This window comes from Mesoplodon mirus, assembly GCF_964341445.2.
Source record: "Mesoplodon mirus genome assembly, chromosome: 12".
Taxonomy (NCBI): domain Eukaryota; kingdom Metazoa; phylum Chordata; class Mammalia; order Artiodactyla; family Ziphiidae; genus Mesoplodon; species Mesoplodon mirus.
In genome coordinates this window covers 16,690,388-16,710,292 of record NC_138988.1, presented here as the reverse complement: position 1 = coordinate 16,710,292, position 19,905 = coordinate 16,690,388, and the positions used below count along the sequence as shown (strand labels likewise).

Below are 19,905 nucleotides of genomic sequence, written 5' to 3'. Positions count from 1 at the left end.
GGTATTGAACGACCTTTCAGTGAAAGGTGAATGTCCCTGAACATAAGTGAAATGTTTTCAATTAGCATTACATTGGAAAATATACCTAGCACTTACTCTCCCCCTTGCCTTTTCTTTATACTGAAATCTTGGCCTAGATTTATCATTTTCTCTCTCTTTGAGATCATTTCATTACTACATAATGAATCTCCCGAGCTATGGCAACTAGAATTTTTCCCCCCCATTCTGCATTCCTTAGCATCTCCTCTTATAGAAGTGGGAAGACCCAAGGAGAGAATGGCTTTCTTTCCTACAGAAAGGGCCTAGTCAGGTGTTGCAAATTTAGACAAACGTGCTTAATTTCTCAAGTAAGAAAGCTTTTTTTTTCACATGGTAGCAGTAGCCAAAGAAATCCCCTTTGGCACTTCCAGGGCCAGCAGGACTTTGTCACTCACGGCAGTGGTCCTGGAAGATGAAGGTAACCCGCTCTAGGTAAGAACACTAAACTAAGTACTGTTCTCAAAGTGCGGCTTCTGGACACTCTTCCCATGATTTCCTTTTTTCTTCTTTATTGGAGTATAATTGCTTTAAAGTATTGTGTTAGTTTCTGCTGTATAACAAAGATAATCACCTATACATATACATATATCCTCATATCCCCTCCCTCTTGGGTCTCTCTCCCACCCTCCCTATCCCACCCCTCTAGGTGGTCACAAAGCACCGAGCTGATCTCCCTGTGCTATGCGGCTGCTTCCCACTAGCTATCTACTTTACATCTGGTAGTGTATATATGTCCATGCCACTCTCTCACTTCGTCCTAGCTTACCCTTCCCCCTCCCCGTGTCCTCAAGTCCATTCTCTACATCTGTGTCTTTATTCCTGTCCAGCCCCTAGGTTCTTCAGAATCTTTTTTTTTTGATTCCATATATATGTGTTAGCATACGGTATTTGTTTTTCTCTTTCTGACTTACTTTACTCTGTATGACAGTCCCATGATTTCCTCTTCCTCAACACATTCCCCTCTCCCAAGCCTCTCTAAAAACTCTCAGCCCCTCATGTTCTTCAGTCTAACATCTAGAACCTTCTCTGTAGCCAAATGAGCTCTACCAGGACAAGGGACCCTGTTTTCAACTTAATTACCATAATTCATGAGGAACAAGTATGAGGTCATGAATAGGCCTTATTGATTAAGGCAGAAGCAGTAAAGCTTTTAGTCTGAGATTTAACATCTTTCTGAACAGTATTACTGGCTTTGATTGTGGCAACATTTTGAGCTATCCACCATTTGGATCTTGTTTTGAGAGAATAAAGATTGCAACCAGCAGAGGCTGACTGCCTGACATGTGCCCAGTATTTTGCTAAAAGCTCTATAAACATTACCTTAGTTCTCACAACTACTTAAGCATATATTCTACAATATCGTTCTCATCCTCAAATTACTCTGTAGTCCTTTCCTTTGTTTTATAACTTGCATGTAACCTCCTGGAGACGAGACACCTTGTCCCAAGACCTGTATCTGAAACTCTGGAAGAATTAATGAACTACCCTTTGAGGTTTAATACTGTCATCCTGTGTATTTTACAAGTAACCCTTGAAGAATAATTGAGCATTTAAAACCCAATAATCAGGTCAGCGCCGGGTGCCGGCCGTTCCCGGAGCTCTCCCCCGCGGTCGTGGCACAGGCCGAACAACCAAACAAAAAAGTTTAATAAACAGCAGGCGGAGGGGCTGGAGGCAGCGGCCGGGCCCGAGCGAGCAGGAGTTCGGTTGCCTCACCTGTCCTCATTCACCAGCGGCGACTGGCAGCAGCGGGCAGCGTGTCAGACAGAGAGAGCCGCCGCCAGCCCAAGCAACAGCAGGAAAGACAACCTGACATAGGAAAGTGGGGGCTGCTATACAGACAGAGAACTACAAAGCATCCTCGGTGCAGTAGGAAGCCTAATCCAAAGTCCCTATACTTTTTTTTTTTTTTTTTTTTCGGTACGCGGGCCTCTCACTGTTGTGGCCTCTCCCGTTGAGGAGCACAGGCTCCGGACGCGCAGGCCCAGCGTCCATGGCTCACGGGCCCAGCCGCTCCGCGGCATGTGGGATCCTCCCGGACCAGGGCACGAACCCATGTCCCCTGCATCGGCAGGCGGACTCTCAACCACTGCGCCACCAGGGAAGCCCCAAAGTCCCTATATTTTTATCAGAGTGCGCAACAGAGGAACATAGCTCAAGAAACTAACCGCAGCCAGGTGCCTATACTTCGTTCCACTGGCTGCGGATTTTATGGAAACCCTCGTACAAATGGCATGTGTTCAATATGTTATAAAGAACATCCTCAGAGACAGACTAGTAGTAATGGTAGAATAAGCCCACCTGCACCTTCTGTCAGTAGTCTGAGTCTTTACCAGTTCAGGGCACAGATGGCAGTGTCCCAGAAGCTCAGTTGTCATTAGACTCTACATCTTCATCTATGCAGCCAAGCCCTGTATCAAATCAGTCACTTATCAGAATCTGTAGCATCTTCCCAAGTGGACAGCACATCTGTGAACAAAGCAATACCTGCAAAAGAAGACCTGCAAGCTTCAGGATCAGAAACCACACAGCAGCCATCTGAAGAGCAAAGTCAGTCTCTTGAAAAACCAAAAAAAAAAAAAAAAAAAGAATCACTTCTTCATGTGCAGGAAGAAAGTGGGACTTACCGGGTTTGAATGCCGGTGTGGAAATGTTTACTGTGGTGTACATCATTACTCAGATGTACACAATTGCTCTTACAATTACAAAGCTGATGCTGCTGAGAAAATCAGAAAAGAAAATCCAGTAGTTGTTGGTGAAAAGATCCAGAAGACTTGAACTCCTGCTGGAATACAAAATCCTTTGACCATCTGCAAACTAAAAATTGACTTGAGGTTTTTTTTCCTAGTCATTGGGAATGTAGAGCAATGTACCTTGCATAGACCTTTTAATCATGCATGTCATCAGAATAGATTTTTGTTTCTGTTTTGAAAATGACTCTGAACATTTATTTACATTGCAGTTTCTGTGGCTGAAAAGACTTAAGTAAACTTTACAAGTATTATCCTTTCAAGATCATTTTAATTTTAGTTGAGTGCAGAAGGCTTTTATAACAAACGTGGAGAAATTTTGGAGGGCTGGGATTTTTCCAGTATTAAACATGCATGCGTTAATCCTGTAGTTTATTTTCTCATTGTGTATGTATATACAGCTTTTCTCTGCAGCACTATTTCTCTTCTCATTGTGTATGTATATATAGCTTTTCTCTGCAGCACTATTTCTCTTCTCATTGTGTATGTATATATAGCTTTTCTCTGCAGCATGATTTCTCTTTTGATAATGCCCTTTAGGGTCCAACTAGTTATCAGTAACCGAATGTATCTTAATCATTATGGTCACTTCTGTTTTTCATTAACAAAGGTTATACATATGTTAGCATATAGTCTCTTTGCACCCACTATTAATGTCTGAATCATTTGTCACAGGAGAGTGTGTGCTGATGAGATTCTAAGTTTGTGTGTGTTTAAATTTTTTTGAGCGAGGGAAGGAAAAGCTGTATGCATTTCATTGCTGACTGCAGCTTTCTTTCAGAGTACGTTCATTGGTCTGTGTGTATACAATATGAAGAATGATCTGAAGTAACTGTGCTGTATTTATGTTTATCCACCATTCTTTAATTAAATAAAAAGGAAAACCATAATGTTCGCTTGTAAAAACAAAACAAAAAAACCCCAATAATATTATTATTATTAACTTATTAGACTTTCTGATTGAGTACCCATTAGCCAAACTATGATAAAAAGCTTTCTTTGGTTAGATCATGTCCTCTTACCATGACAATCCTCCAAGGCAGGTCCTTCCTTCCATTGGTGTCTTTTTAGAGATAAGCATTGTGTCTTAGAAAGATTAACCTGCTTGTCCAAGATCACACAGTTATTTAGGGACATGGCTAGGGTTCCAGCCCAGATCTATGACTGGGAACAAATGCTCTTAACCACTATGCTATACTGTTTCATCCCAATTTGGTCAACTTTCCCAACATAGATGATCTACTGCTTATCATTATTTCAAACACATTTTAAAATACCTCTTAGTCTCCTAATCATATCTTAATATCTTCAGGGGTCGCACAGGAGGAAAAATTAAGCAAACAAAATAGGTGAGGGTTAAGACAAAATGGTGATTAATTCCCTGATTTCACTCAACAATTAAGTACTGAACAGATAAATATGAGCTACACACAATGAGTGTACTTACTGTGCCGCAGTTTATGATGCCAATGAGCATTTCCATATGTGATCTTGAAATTTAGTCTTGGAAGGGCAGCCATTCTTGTCTGGACGCTTTGGAAAGGCCAATACATCACTCACACTGGATGGACCCTTCACTTCCTCATTAGCCAGTCTCGATAGACATTTTACATTAGCATTGTCATTTATATTAGTCTGTCTCATTTTACTGTCTGATGGTAAAATAATTCTGATTTGCTGCTCTTATCATTTGTCTCTGTTTTTTTCTGAGTTTTCCCAGGTAACATCCAATTATGCAGGATCTAATTCTTTCTCTTCCCCACAGTATTAATGACCAAGGTAGAATCATCAGGCTATAAGATAATTTCAGCAGGCAGAATAAGAGTAAATAAGAATGAATGCTGACAAATAACAGAAGCACCCTCGCTTACAACTTTAATTCTGTATCAGGGCATTTATTCTGCGTGCAAGTTCAAGAGGTAATTATCACCTACATGTAAAGCAAGACATGTTAAATTAGGGCACAGGGTTCAAATAAAAGTAACAGCAGAAACACCTAACCATTTAAATGAATCACAGTCCTCTCTGTTTACATATTTTCTTTCAAAAGAATGGTACAACTTACTAATTGCTAAATTTGTTAATAGCTGCTGTGGTGATTTTACCTCCAATATTTACTCAAGTGATTCCAAATGATAATGAGTATCGGCACAATTTTCATTTTTAAAAAGGGTAAAATACTTCAGAAATAACTGAACCCAATTAAGATTAATTTTAAATTTAAAAAAAGATGGAGTTATAAGAACATGAAACGACAGGGGTGATTTTAATTGAAAAATAAAAACTTGTAACATTCTAATCATTTTTCTTTATTTAATTGAATTATACTGTTAGGTTTTCATTGAAAATGGTAATATTAATGAAAATAAAAACAAAACAAAACAAAAAAGAAAATCAACAAACCATCTACAATTAAAAAAAATGGGTGGAGAAAATTAAACATAAAACCTAAAAATTATTTTTAAAAAACAGACAAATATTTTTATAATTTTTAAAGAATACTTACGCTTGACCAATTTTAGCTTGGATAGCCTTCCATGTAAGAATTAGAGAGTATCAAAATTTATGATAGCCAAAAGAAGTCTTCCCAGGTGTTCAGTTCTCCAATTTGAATTATGATCAATAATAGAGGGCAGAACAAATTATACTACAAATTGACATTAGAGATGCTTATTTAGAATCTCTAAATCTAATGGATCTGATTTTGAAAGGGATTAAAAACCTCTTCATGCCTCAGACTCAGGGGTTACAGCCAGATTACCTGGGTTAGACTCCCATTTTACTATGCCCTTGCTAGAATGACCTAGTACAATGTCCTTAATCTTCCTGACCCTTAGTTTCCTCATCTGTAGAATGGGCTTGATAATAGTACCTAACTAAGAAGACTGTTGTAAAGATGAATTTAGCAAAGGTACAGTGCTTAACTCAGAGCCTGGCACATGGAGAGTGAAGATATGTTGTTTAATAGGATCAGTATTACATTACTATGAAAAATTAATCTGATACTAGCATCACTTTACCCTCTCTTCTAGGAACTCCTGGAATCATATACCTTTCTTCTCAGTAGAATGAGATCAAAGGAGAGCTCTAAACGTATAAAACAAAGCCACCTTCGAACGATGTCTTCTGTCTTCCAGTGTCATATAGTTACCTACTGATGGGAAGAAGAATGCTAAGAGCATGGTTTTAAGCACTCACACATCATCTTGTTTCCTAACTCCCAGCCCTCTAAGTGGGTAGCACCAATAACCTCCATTTTCATAAAAGAAGAAGCTTCAGTGCAGAGGAGTTTAGTAGTCACTGAAGATCTGACAACTCTATGAGGATAATACCACCATAGTTCCATTCTGCAGACAGGGAAATGGAGGCTTAGAGAAGTTATAGAACTAGTACAAGATCACAGGGCCACTAACTGCTGGGGATGCAATTCAGATCAAGGCAGTATGACTCACTGCTGACCTGATTGTGCCGTGTCAAACAGCCCTGGCTTCGGGGGAGAGGACATCAGGGCTGGTTCTGGTGGTATAATCTGTTTCTCCATATTCCCCAGCTCTTTGCCCTTTATTAGGGTACACTAATGCACCTAGTACAACTAGACTTCAATTTACAGCCACCCACACACACATACCCCTGCATACACACGAACACACACACACATATGAACACACACACACACACACACACCTTCATACCGTGGTACAACCCCTACACATACTTTTCTCACTTAATTCTCCTACTTCTAAATATATCTTTGAATTTTCATGTAAGAAAATGATTATTATTTTAGCTCTAATTTTCCTTACATCAACAATAACTTTTAACACTCTTTACTAATTGAAAACTAATCTTTTTCTAGTATACATTTTCAAACATTTAGAATATATTATACCACAAGGATTGTTTAGAAGCAAGTCTCTAACACTGATACCAAGGAGAAAGTCAATGAAACAGTTGATAAGTTGATATTAATCTTAAGAAGATATTTGTCAGAAAAGTGGGAGTAGCCACATTAACTTAAGAAGAAGTCAGAAGAAACGAGATACCGTAATTCTATAAAGTGAATTTTCTGCTTCTCTTTCCTCTCGTCTCCCCAGAGCTGAAATCCCGTTAATAGAGAGGGCATTGTCTCAAACTGCTGATTTTACTCAGTCATTAGTGTATATAAAAAAAAAAGGATTAAAAGATGGAAAGACTAAAAGTAGGCTGAAGAATATAAGAAATGATAGCATCAGCATAACTATTATGGTGCCCACTTATTTCCCCCTTAAAATGTTCTTTTTGACCATACCACAATTAATCATGCATGGGCATTTGATTTTTATAAATTTTATTAGAATAATAAAAAATAATACATACAGATAACCATAGGATACACACACAGGAATTTAAAGGTAAATTTTATACTTTTCAATATGAAACAAAGTACATATCTCATGGAGATATATTTCTAGAAACACCATGAAACAATAGAGTAATTGCCTTGAAAATGAAAAGTATAGGAACATATTATAGGAATTACCAAATAATAAAAAGGTACAACTCCATTACATGTAGCATAAAATACAGGTATTGGAGAAAGTGTTTCTCCACTTTTTGACCCGAAATAACAATGGTCATATGAAATCTACTCATCATTCAGAATTTTTCTAGATATATACAGTATATACACACCTTGAAGAGAAAAGTTATAAATATTGTTCTTCTTTGTGTATAATGACTTTATCTTAAATGTGATCTCTAAATGTAAAGTAACACTCTATGGTAATATCAGAATTTTGCTAATATGTATTCTCTTTTGATACCTGTTGGTTTCAAATTCAGATATCTTTGCAAAGAACAAGTTCCTGCAAAATGTGAAATGGACAGGAAAGAGGTAAAAAATTGATTTTGCAATGTGTAACACTCAATCTGCTGATTTTCATATATTTTTTACATACTACTATGAAGTCATGTCTTCGACAATCCTTTGAACACCATGTATTGAGAGACTGAGTCATACATATCAAAAGTCAGCAGCATGGCCATGGTTCTATTACAAATTTAGCTCAGGAACTGAAAAGCCTGCCAGACTCACTCTCATAAACGGTTGGATTTCATTAACAACCATCTCCACCATCCAAAAAAGAGAGGGTCCCTTGATGGAATCAGAGATTGGAAATGAAGGATCACGTAAATTTTGTTTAATATCTGGATTAAGATTCAGGTTGTTCCTTATTTTCTCCACCATGTTTTAATAAAACCTGAAAGCTTGTTCTTAGGTGTGAAGGAAACAATCCCTTTTTACTTTATTTCACTTTTTAAACCTTTTGAGAGAGGATAAAATGTGATCATTTCAGTTTTATAATATCATGGAATGAAAAAGAAAGCATTACCTAGAATGGAGTGCAAACTTTAAAAATGTGGCTGGTCCTCAGGACTTCAATATGATTAAATAAATTCATACTAATATTTTGCACAGGCCTAGTGCATTAGGGCTAACAAAGCACTTTCACATTTCCTTCTTTATCTTTTAGCAAGTAATTCATGGGGGAGAGGCAGATAAGATGGGTATTATTATCTCCACATTTTAAGGGTGAGTGCTTGAGAAGTAGAGAGAACAGTGACTTGTAAAGAATCTCACAACCACGCAGCAGTATACTGCTGTATACGAAACAGCACTCTTCCAAAGTCTACTGTAGCATCTCCAACAACATTCTTTTGAATTACATGCACCCTCTGCCCAACAGGGTAATTTTTAAAATGTATCTTTCACCCTTGAGTATTTCAAAGGAGCATTTCTAACTAACACTAATTATGTCTTTCAAACAGTGCTGTTACAATGGGAGCAAAGCATTCGGAGTAAATGACTTTTTCTACATTAAAAAAAAAACAAGACCAAACCCACAGAAGTATGTGTCTGCATGTGGGTGTGTATACATGGAAGCATGGGAGTCTTTATCCACAGGCAGTGCTTAAAATCATAAGAATGTCTCTATCAAAAATCGGATGTATGTAATATGTATGTAATATATAAATTCCTTTGGTGTATCAAGTAAATATTAAGGCATTTCAGATTCCCCTAAAAGGATTTACTGGGTTTTTTTATTATTATATTCATATTTTACCTATGTAGAAAGTTAAAAATACAGAGTTGGAAAAAAACATGCATAATCACTGCATTTCATGAAAGCACTTTTTTTGTAACCAATGAACTTTCCAAAAAAAAAGTGACTATCACCACAGGGTGTTTACAATAAAGAACAGTACTGTAGAGATATAACTTGACACAGGGTGGGCATTGGAGATAGCTGATGTACAACCTCTTGCATCCATATCTGTCAAAGATGATAAACAGCTCATTAATAAGTACTGTATCCATTTAAGTAACTAACTTACTACAACAAGTTAACATTAGCCTTCATGTTATTTAACAACGTAGCATATATTATTTGCCAAGAGTATCTATAAACACTCTCATATACTTAAGTTTTCTTAAACGATTCTGGGCTTTGTTCATCTAGTATTATTTAACTTTAATTGAAAGTGGAAAAACAACTTAATCATTTTGAAAACAATTATACTCCATTACAGACAATTTTGAGATAATTCAATGGTTTAATTAAAGAAAGCTTCATTGGAGAAGGGTTAGGAAATATGTTTGTTTCTCTTCTGTACATTTTTAGATAAGTTATTATGTATAATATAAAATATCATCTTAAAAAAACAATCAATTTTCCTGTAAAAGCTCCATTTTCCTATAGTTGGACTTTGTCTGCACCAATCTATGCAAACTCAACAAGAAGGCAGATGTCAGAGGGAAAGGCTACTCTTGACTCAGCAACCCTCAAATGCTAAAATCTGTCTGTTCCTGCAAAAGCACAGAACCTATTCCTTTTAACAGTTCCACTTTGGCCATATTGTAATTTTACCTCTGAACCTTGAGTTATCTTAGGAACAAGATAGCGGGTCTTAATTAAAAACCTAAATAATAATAATAATACGCTTAAATTAATTCCTGGTTTTGCTCTATTGAAGCACATACAGTTTTTAAAATGTCTGTAGTCCTAAATGGTTTTTACATATTTTTATGTTGCAGAACTCAGTTCTGAGATAAATATTTCCCATTTTCTTCATTTAGTTACTTGTTTGTTTTGGTCTAAGTATTGCAGTCTTTATGATTTCATGAAGAGATAAAATTCCTCCAAGTTTCCACATCTCCCTTTCTCTTTACTTGCTAATGATGTCCCTCATTTTGTTTTCCAAGATTACAAATAAGGGTTTTAATCTTGAATGCCCAATATTATAGATTAGGCCAACCTCAATGAAAAGAAACAGGGAGCAAAGTAATTTAGGTTACTAAGAACCACAGAATAGCACGGCTTCTGCAGTACTTAAATTGAGGCCACAAAACTCCACCTTTGAGATTTACAAGATAAAAATTCTTCTAACACTGTCACTGGTAAAATACGTATGAAAAGTCTGTTTCCCTGAACTCTAAAAGTACAATTTCGATAATACAATAGGCTTCATTTGGATTTTGAAAAGAAAAGCAAGTATGAAACTCCATTGAAATCAGAAACTAAGAATTTTTTTTAAAAAGTGTCTTTTGGTTTGGCCAAGTGGGTTCTGACCTTAATTTAACAATGCTAAATTTTCTACTTGGTAAAGACCTGATAAGATTCATCTATAATTTCTCAGAGGCAAACAACTGGAATATTAAAGATCTTAAAAACACTTTGTGGGTTCAACATTGCCCTTGAGAAATGCTTAAGGAATTCTGTTTTATGACAATCCAAAGGCAAAGTTATGCATAGCTCAGAATGAGAAAAAAATTAAATTAATAAAATTTGCTAAATATTTCTCAATGTTTTTTGTTATTCTGTTCTTATCATTCTTATTTTGCACCACTCTTGAGGAATTTCTCCTGCCCTCATCTCTCATATTCCAAGATCTTCTCAGCATTCAGATGAAAGAAATGGTAGGAGAAAAAAGAGTGGAGAGGGAGGCACTGATTGACTCTCTCTTGGGGGCTCATAACTGATGCCAGGAATTAAGGAGATGTTGACTTCAACCAACTTACTGGTTATTCTTGGAATCCTGATCTGTTCGCTACTGGTCCCATCCCCGCCATCCGTTGCGGCCTTAACTTGAATAATGTAGTCCTCTTTAATGGGCAGCAAAAGTTCAGCTGAAGTTCTGTTTGTGTTTAGCACTTGCACATTATTTTGACTGCTAGTCCTATAGAAAACCTAAAATGCATGAACACATTGATTTTTTTTATAGTGCCCTCTTTTATTTTTTTCATAAACTTATTACTCTGATGTTACTTCATTTATATTGTTTGTTTTCCATACCCACTAAAATATAGGCTGCATTCATAGCTCTGTCACCTTAGACTAGGGATCAGCACATGGTAGAATCATCAGGTGCTCAAAATGAAAGAAGTGGGGAAGAAAAAACTTCTTCTATGAAAAGTTCAGCTGCTTGGGTATTTGTGAGGATGGAGAGATGGGGGCAAGGTCCTACTGTATAGATCTTGAACAGGAGACCAAAGAATCAGAGCCAATGCTATTAGTTGTTTTTTAAGTAGTATATGGGTGAGCATCAGAAATAGGAAACTAACATAATGAACAACTTACCAACATTTGGTCTAAAATTCCCACGTGAGCAGATTATGTCACTTAAATTTATATTTAAGAAATCAGATGTTTTGGAAAAATACCCTTTTCATAAACAGCTTGACATCTGTATGTCAAAAGTAGTTTATAAAGATCACACCATCAACATTTAGAAAAACTGTTCAAATCTAGCTTCCTTTGAAAAGTACTGCCAGAAGTAGGAAAAGAAAGCATTGCAAATGATACAACTTACTTTATATCCTGTTACTTCTGATTCATTCTCCATGGCTTTCACTTGCTCCCAATTAAGTAACACTTTCGTGTCTGTAGCATTCCAAACAACATTTCCTGGTGGCTGACTGGGAGCTTGAAATGCAAAATGAGAAATTAAAATAGATTTGAGCATGGAGTGGTATTTTACATAGAACAGATAAATGACAGTCATAGGAGGCAGCCAAAGGAGAGCAGAATCTCTTTGGTAACACATAGTGTATAGGAAGAATCAGAGAAAATAACAGAGTAGCTAAATTTCCTTTTACAAAGGCATTTCCATAACATTGCGAGACAATGTGCTTTATCATATTCATCATATACTTTAGGGCATTTCTCACTTGTTGCCATGGTCTCCTGGAAAACTTGTTGATAGTGGAGATAAAGAAATTCTTTTATCCACCACTAGAGGGATGCTTGTGATGGGCTAGGTAAAGGCAGGCAGTGTGTCCTGTTGGACACATCCAGAGGCTGAGAGAAATTGCCAACTAAGCAGATTAAAGTTGCAGGAAATGAAGTGTGGATGATTTTTAAGCCAGCCATGTATGATGAGATGAGCAAAATGGGAGGCAATCAAAAATAAGGATTACTTAGATTTATTCCCAAGAAGTAACAGCTATACACATGAAAAACTGCAGCACAGAGTCTCTATTTTACCTTCGTTTTCCAAGTTTAAATCAATTTTTGAGAAAAATAAGGCAAAACAATGAAACACTAATGAGAGCTCCATTAGATAATTAATGAAACTCTCTGAGGTTTAAAAACTTGGATTCATAATTTAGCTCCCTCTCATGCACACTAGATGCCAGGGGAAGGCGGTTTGATATCATTTGTCAAGAGCAACATAGGACACTGAAAATTCAGTTTCTTGTCAATCACAAAACAGCAAACATAATATTATCCATTTGGCAACAACATCACAACTGCCCAAAACAGTGTTGAAATATGTTGTACTTGTGCATTTAGCCACAGAATGTGATTTGGTTAACTGAATTTGTCATGGGAAAATGATATAAAAGATTGGCTATGCTGAGAAATTTCTCAACATCACTGGCTCATGCCATGAGGGAGAGACGGCTGGACTTACAGATGGGAAGAGGACTCAGATACATTCAGGTGACTAATGACGCCAAACAAGATTGTATTCCCTGCAGATTTTTTGGCTTATTGTCTGCTCTTTAACACAATTCTACATTGCCTTTAAAGTTTGTGATCTGGTATTAACAATGAGTTTAGGTCAGCTCAGAGCACTCGTAAGCTGCAATGCTTAGATAACAAAACATATATATGGCAGTTACTTAGGGCTGAAATACTAATGCCTGTGTTTTGCGGGGCTCCATCCAAATGCTATGAATGCACGATTGTTAGAACAGTTTCCCAAAGTCTGTGATTTCCTGTGGCCTGGCGGCAGCATAAAAGGACAAGTTCCATTTGAGGCAGCTCAGATAACATGCTTCAGCATGGTGTGTCCTGCCAAGAGACGTGTGCTTGTAGATTATAGAAAACTTGAGTGATTTTGGTTGAATCACTTATTCCAACACTAGTCTTGCAAAAAAATTAACTGCAAGTTTAAAACTTGGGCTTATTTTGTATGAGTCCCAAGACAGATGAGAGTTCAGCATGAATTGAATATTTTTTGAATGGACAAAAAGAAAAAAAAAAAACAGGAAATGGGAAAGGGGAGAAAAATAAAAGCTTTGTTCTGGGTCTGATTACTCTTATTTTCCATATCGGTGTTTCCAAGCATCAGATAGTCACGTCCCGTTTTCATCATTTTTGCTGTTTTTTAAAAAATGAGGGCCTCCCTGGTGGCGCAGTGGTTGAGAGTCCGCCTGCCGATGCAGGGGATACGGGTTCGTGCCCCGGTCTGGGAGGATCCCATATGCCGCGGAGCGGCTGGGCCCGTGAGCCATGGCCGCTGAGCCTGTGCGTCCGGAGCCTGTGCTCCGCAACGGGAGAGGCCACAACAGTGAGAGGCCCGCGTACAGCAAAAAAAAAAAAAAAAAAAAATAAAAAAAAAATAATGAGCTTGACTTAAACATCAACTTTAGCCTTGTCCTAAACACTAATATTCACACAGTCATGAGCCTTGGTATGCTAGTTACATTCCTATGGTACTCTATATAATAAATGAAGCATTATTAAATTTTCAAAAATATTTGTGGACTATTCTAAAATTTTTTATCGCTACTGGTAAGAATAACGTCTTCTGGAAAATCCTAGATCAGATAAACTTTCCTTCCAAATTTAAAATCCTATTATTGTTAGCAACTAATGTCTATTAAAACCTATAATATGTTAGGCAAGGTAGAATGTGGTTTTTTATATAATATAATTTACTTAATCCTCACTACACTGCATCATAATAAAGCCCATTTTGCTACATGGGTAATCTGGACCCAGGAGGTTTAAAAAGAAGATTGTACATTCATGTTCATAGCAGCATCATTCACAGCAGACAAAAGGTTGAATCAACCCAAGTGTCCATCAACAGGTGAATAATCAAAATGTGGTATATCCATAGTAAGGAATACTATTCAGCCTTAAATAGGAAGGAAATTCTGACATATGCAACAACCTGGATGAACCTTGGGGAAATTATGCAAAGTGAAATAAGCTAGTCACAAAAAAGACAAATTCTGTAGGATTCCACATATACAAGGTACCTAGAGTAGTCAATCCATAGAGACAGAACGTAGAATGGTGGTTGCCAGGGGTGGGGGAGGTGACAATGGGACATGCTGTTTCATGGGTACAGAGTTTCAGTTTTGTAAGGTGAAAAGAGTACTGGAGATGGGCTGCACAATAACCAAGCCCAACACTAAGGAACTGTACATTTAAAAATAGGTAAGATGGAAATTTTATGTCATGTGTATTTTTATCACAATTAAAAATTAAAAGCAAAGAACTTGCTAAGATGCACAGCTGCTAAGAGGTATCATGTGGATTCAAACCAGTTCTGGTTAATTCCAAAGTCTACGCTTCCCCTATTACTTTGTGGTAACTATCTGTGACTTTATTTAACTCTTGAACCATTGACAAATGATTTGTCAATGACGTAAAAATGAGTATTAAACATGTTCATCTCAAAATACACTCAATTTTCACTTTCCTAGGACTGCTTTTCCTGACTTCTCAGACTAAAAGTACAATGGGGCCTCTTTTCATATACTAGGTTCCCTTTCTTCATCATCTTCAGCAAAGGTACATTTTACATTTAATTGTGGTTTTATGTTTATTATACAATTTTCCTACTAACTCATAAGTTCCTTGCAGAGAAAATGTCCTATATGGTCTCTGACATCGATAGGCCCATATGCTAGTTCTTATTCACTAGCCTAATGTCTTGTTAAAGGTAGATATCAAATTAGATTTTGTATGTAACTGACTGCTATTTTAATGCAAGAAACACAACCCAAGGATTAAGAAAACACTTCTCTAGTGTTATCAAAAAATAAGTTTGATCTACTCCCTATGTGTCCCTAAGGAATGATTCATGCAATGACAAAGTAATGCTGAATGGGGAAAGATTCAGAACAAGTATCAGTAGCAATTCACCATGGTGTCAGCGGGGTAACATTTGGCTGGTCACAGTTCTCAAATGTGGCACATCAGAATTTAGAATGAATTTTCTAGCTCCATGGTTTTGAAAGTCCTCCAAGACACATCCCAATAAATGCATAAATTTCACAAAGACAAAACTGGGACATTAACACTGACCATCAGCTTGAGAGCTTGAATATGGCTGATTATATTGAGGCTAAGACAATAAGGAACAAAACACAAAGAAAGAACAGAATAAGAAAGACAGCAAAACAACTAGTGTATTCAGTCAATACTTAAATGATTTATTTATTAAATATTTATGTTTTGGGCTTCCCTGGTGGCGCAGTGGTTGGGAGTCCACCTGCTGATGCAGGGGACACGGGTTCGTGCCCTGGTCGGGGAAGATCCCACATGCCGCGGAGCGGCTGGGCCCATGAGCCATGGCCGCTAAGCCTGCGCGTCCAGAGCCTGTGCTCTGCAACGGGAGAGGCCACAGCAGTGAGAGGCCCTTGTACCGCAGGAAAAAATAAATAAATAAATAAATAAATAAATATTTATGTTTTAAGTGTTAAGGGAAAAATGCATAAAGAGGTGACAACATCTCGAGTAGATTTTGAAAGATGAATGTGAGTATAGGTTGGGGGGTGGTATCCCAGGCAGAGGGATGACACACGCCAAGGCACAGAGGCAGGAACTAGCATAGTGCCGTAGGAAGCTCAGTTCTGATGGGTTACAGGTAGGGATGATGGGAAGGAACTGCAAAGGCAGCTGGAGAGACAGGTAGCAGCCATAAGCTAAAGAGTCTAGAAGGCCAAAGGAACTAGAAAAGGAATTTGGGGGGCCAGGCAATTGGCAGGGCACTGAAGAAGGATCAGATCTGTGATGCTATCAGGTCTGTGTTTTCATAGATCTTGGTGGGGACAGAGGGAGAAGAAGGAGAATCTTGGTGGGAGCTCTGTAGGGAGTGCACTGCAGCACTTTGTACAAAAGATAATAAAGCTCCATATGCAAGTGATGGCAGTAGAGTTGGAGGAATGGCACAGACCTGGAATTTGTGAATAGGTCATGATGATGGAGGTCATATGGGTGGTGGTAATAAGAAGGCAGGCTAATTCTAGCTCGGCAGCCCAGGTGAATGACACACACCTTGGGGAACAATGTTTCTATCCAGAATTCCCTTTCAGTCACTACGTACTTAATAAGCATTTCGCATGTGTCAGGGATTCTCCTGAGTACGGTGAGCACAGAGATAAAGATGTTCTCTGACTTCTAATCATGGACCACATTAGTGGTTCCCAGAGACCAGTACTTGTGCAAGTACGATGGTTTTAGGTGGATAACATTTTTAATTGTAAATATTTACATATTTTCATGTTAAAGGAAAAAACCTACCATACGCAAATCTTGATTCATAGATATAATTCTTTTGGATGAGGCAAATATTGGTACATCAGTGGTAATTTACCTTATACACAATACATAGATTAAAATTAGGTTCTAAATAATGACACAGAAAATAGGGCATTACACAAACATAAATAACTCAGATGCTTTCAGTAGCACACAGATGTCTGGTAAACACCCCAAAAAACACAGTCATAATTCAAACTGACTCTGACCTAAGGATATATTTACAGTAAATAACTCATCTTAAACTAAGTGATCAAGAACAGAATATCACTCTATTAATAACAGTCATCAACACTCTGGTTAGCTCATTGCAAAACTTATTTCTAGGTACACATTTTTGGCAAATCAATTATGTTCATTCATTCATTCATTCATTCATTCATTTATTTATTTATTTATTTATTTATTTATTTATTTAATTTTGCGATACCCGGGCCTCTCACTGTTGTGGCCTCTCCCGTTGCGGAGCACAGGCTCCGGATGCGCAAGCTCAGCAGCCATGGCTCACGGGCCCAGCCGCTCCACGGCATGTGGGTTCCTCCCGGACCGGGGCACAAACCCGTGTCCCCTGCATCGGCAGGCGGACTATCAACCACTGCACCACCAGGGAAGCCCAATTATGTTTATTTTTGCTATTCATTCTACTTTTAAGTTGTAAACTTTTCTCTAAGTAACTGCTTTGCTTTCATTTTTATAGGAAGAAAATTAAAACTACTATCTTGTAAGGAGAGAGTGTTAGTCGTGTTCTGTTTATAGCAATGATACAAAGCCTTTTAAAATAAATATATTTAAGTATTAAAGTAAATACATTAGGGAAATAATAATCCAGGTTGTTGAGTATGTGGCTAAAATCTTGCAAGGATCATTCAGTGACTGGAGATTGCAAAACACTGGGCAAATTATGAATAAAGTAAAGTTTGATTATTGTATGATCCAAACTTCCCTTTAGTATCTTCATCCCTACTTTTGGTTTCCATCCTTACCAACCTTTAGTTACCTCGTATTAAGCCTTAAATGCCCTTCTTTTCTATCTTACTAATGTCAAACTTCAAATATTAATTCTTTCCTTCCACAAACTCTCTATAAAAACGATTTACCCTTGTGCACCAACAAACAGCAAGCTTGTACCACCACAGACAAGGTCTACCTAATATACTTAAGGCTTAATATACTAGAAGCAATGTGGCCACTTACAACTCACCTGTATTGATTTTAGTCCCTTAACCTAGCAAAAGCCAGAGTCTCAACTGCAAAAGAAGGAAAACAGCTGGTAGAGCTGTTGCTGGATTAAAAAACACAAGATAGTGAAATGTTTATAACCGTAAAGCTTCACATCATAGGTTGCAACCTGAAACTTCAGCTAGATCCAGCTTGCACATATTTTTTGTCTAACCCAAATACTGTATTTTAATTTTGTTTAGTTACCAACATTTAAAACTTGGGAGCCTTCATTTAAGTTCCAGATTTCTGGTTTCTTGTGCAAAACTAGATGATCAGGAACACTGGTCCTATACTAATGGACAGAAGGCATGGGATGGAGCAACAAGAGACTGCCCCACATACCCACCGCTGCTCATTTAAACCTGCCTGGCCATTGAAGGCACTTGACTTTATTACTCTCCTTTTTAAATAAAGAGTCATTTGGGGTAGTTTTTACATATTTTGAGGATATTTTATTGACATATTTATATAAGTAATCTATCTGGATGGAATAAATTACCTTGTTATTTCTGTAAAGGCTTGAGGTTGTAGATGCTGAAGGAAGGGATATGAAGGAGGAAGGTGCAGACAGTAAAGGCAGATGAAAAGAGCAACTCGGGGAGCCCTAGGGATCTCTCAGGACCTGTGATTTATTCTTAAATCCTCTGGAAACATTTTTAAATGATCCTTATTATTGGCTGGTAGGATTGACTGTATTATTGTTTAAAAACACTCTGGGGTAGATTATTTGGGGTGTATTATTATTTAGCCTTTGCAAGTCTTCTGTCCTTCATCCTCCATGGAAAGATTATGCTTCTCTGCCTCACTCTCATTGACATTCAGCTTGGCCATGGACTTGTGGTCCCATGCCTTTAGGAAGACATACTTCCCCTTCTCACTGGCATCTCACAGACATCAGGTTTTGTTATATGGCTTGTTTCAGCCAGTGGAATGTAAGCAAAAGTGAAATGACAGCTTTAAAAGCAATTGAAGAGCATGGTTCACCATTTTCCCTTTGCCAAGAGACCAGCATGGCCCAGAGAGTGGCTGCTTCTTCAGTCAGGGTCCTGAAGTGAAGATGCAATTGATCAGATCTGAATCGCACCTGTGATGGACATGTAGTATGAATGAGAAAGAAACACTTGTAGTTTAAAGCCTCTAGGTTTGGGAGTTTTGGATACTCTACCCATACTAGCCCAATCTGACTAATACAGCTATTAAACAGTAGCCTAAGCTTCAATGTAACACAATGAATTTTTGTAAAGGCATTGAGTCACATACTGAAGTGGAAATGGGCAGGAGAGAGTTGACAGCATATCTTTTAGGACTTCCAGTTTCACTTTTCATGTTCTATGACGTTGGAAGCCCAACCCAGAAGGCTGGCTGAGTTCCACACCTTATGAGAATTAACTTGATGTATGGTCTACATTTTGAAATTTTTTGTAAATCATATCTCAACTTTCATATCCTGTAGATTTTTCCTCTGTCAACTCAACTTCTAGTGTGTTGACAGTACACTAAAATAGAAAAAAATGATAAAAACTAATTTAATTCTAGTAGAAAAGTGGCATATCACTATATTTATAGCACAACACTAAGTGACAGGCTGTAACATTATTTCAATAATTTCAAATGGTATGTGGCAAGAATAATAGTATGTCGAAGGTTTTTATTATTATCATTCTTTTAGCATCTATCCTGACATCCTCCGTGTATTTGATTATCAGCCTCCTCAACAACAGCACTATAGATTTTACTAAATCTACAGCCACTTGACTGCAAATAGGTGATTACTGCAAGGGTGTTGAATGGATGAAGCTGAGAATATAAGACATGTCTACCAACAGGAAAATGGCTAAATTGTGGTGCATTATCACAATGGAATGTTATACATACACTAACATATTTATGAAAATTATTAATGACTTGGGGAAAATTCTGATACCAGGTAACTAAATATATGGCATAACCTCCACTGCCTAAGAGAAACATTTTATAGAACATAAGTCTGGAAAGAAAGATCAACAATACTAACAATGGTCTTTCTGAGGGATAGGATTATGGGTGATTATTTTCTTCTATTTTCCCCTAAT

At 37.5% G+C, this 19,905-nt stretch overlaps 1 protein-coding gene and 1 pseudogene across 2 annotated transcripts in view; one reads left to right on the top strand and one right to left on the bottom strand.

The window, feature by feature from the left end:
* The first annotated feature begins 369 nt into the window (after positions 1 to 369).
* Positions 370 to 2,817, top strand: LOC309813094 (AN1-type zinc finger protein 6-like; annotated as a pseudogene). The gene is made up of 3 exons: positions 370 to 457; positions 1,608 to 1,828; positions 2,007 to 2,817. The product of its transcript is annotated as an AN1-type zinc finger protein 6-like (transcript).
* A 6,185-nt stretch (positions 2,818 to 9,002) lies between these two features.
* CNTN3 (contactin 3) overlaps positions 9,003 to 19,905 on the bottom strand; it is a gene marked incomplete at both ends in the record, with an annotated part of 238,294 nt that continues 227,391 nt past the window's right edge. The window contains 3 exons of the mRNA XM_082638599.1: positions 9,003 to 9,103; positions 10,849 to 11,017; positions 11,640 to 11,752. Coding sequence (XP_082494725.1) covers positions 9,003 to 9,103; positions 10,849 to 11,017; positions 11,640 to 11,752 — 383 coding nt within the window. The remainder of the gene's footprint in view (positions 9,104 to 10,848; positions 11,018 to 11,639; positions 11,753 to 19,905) is intronic.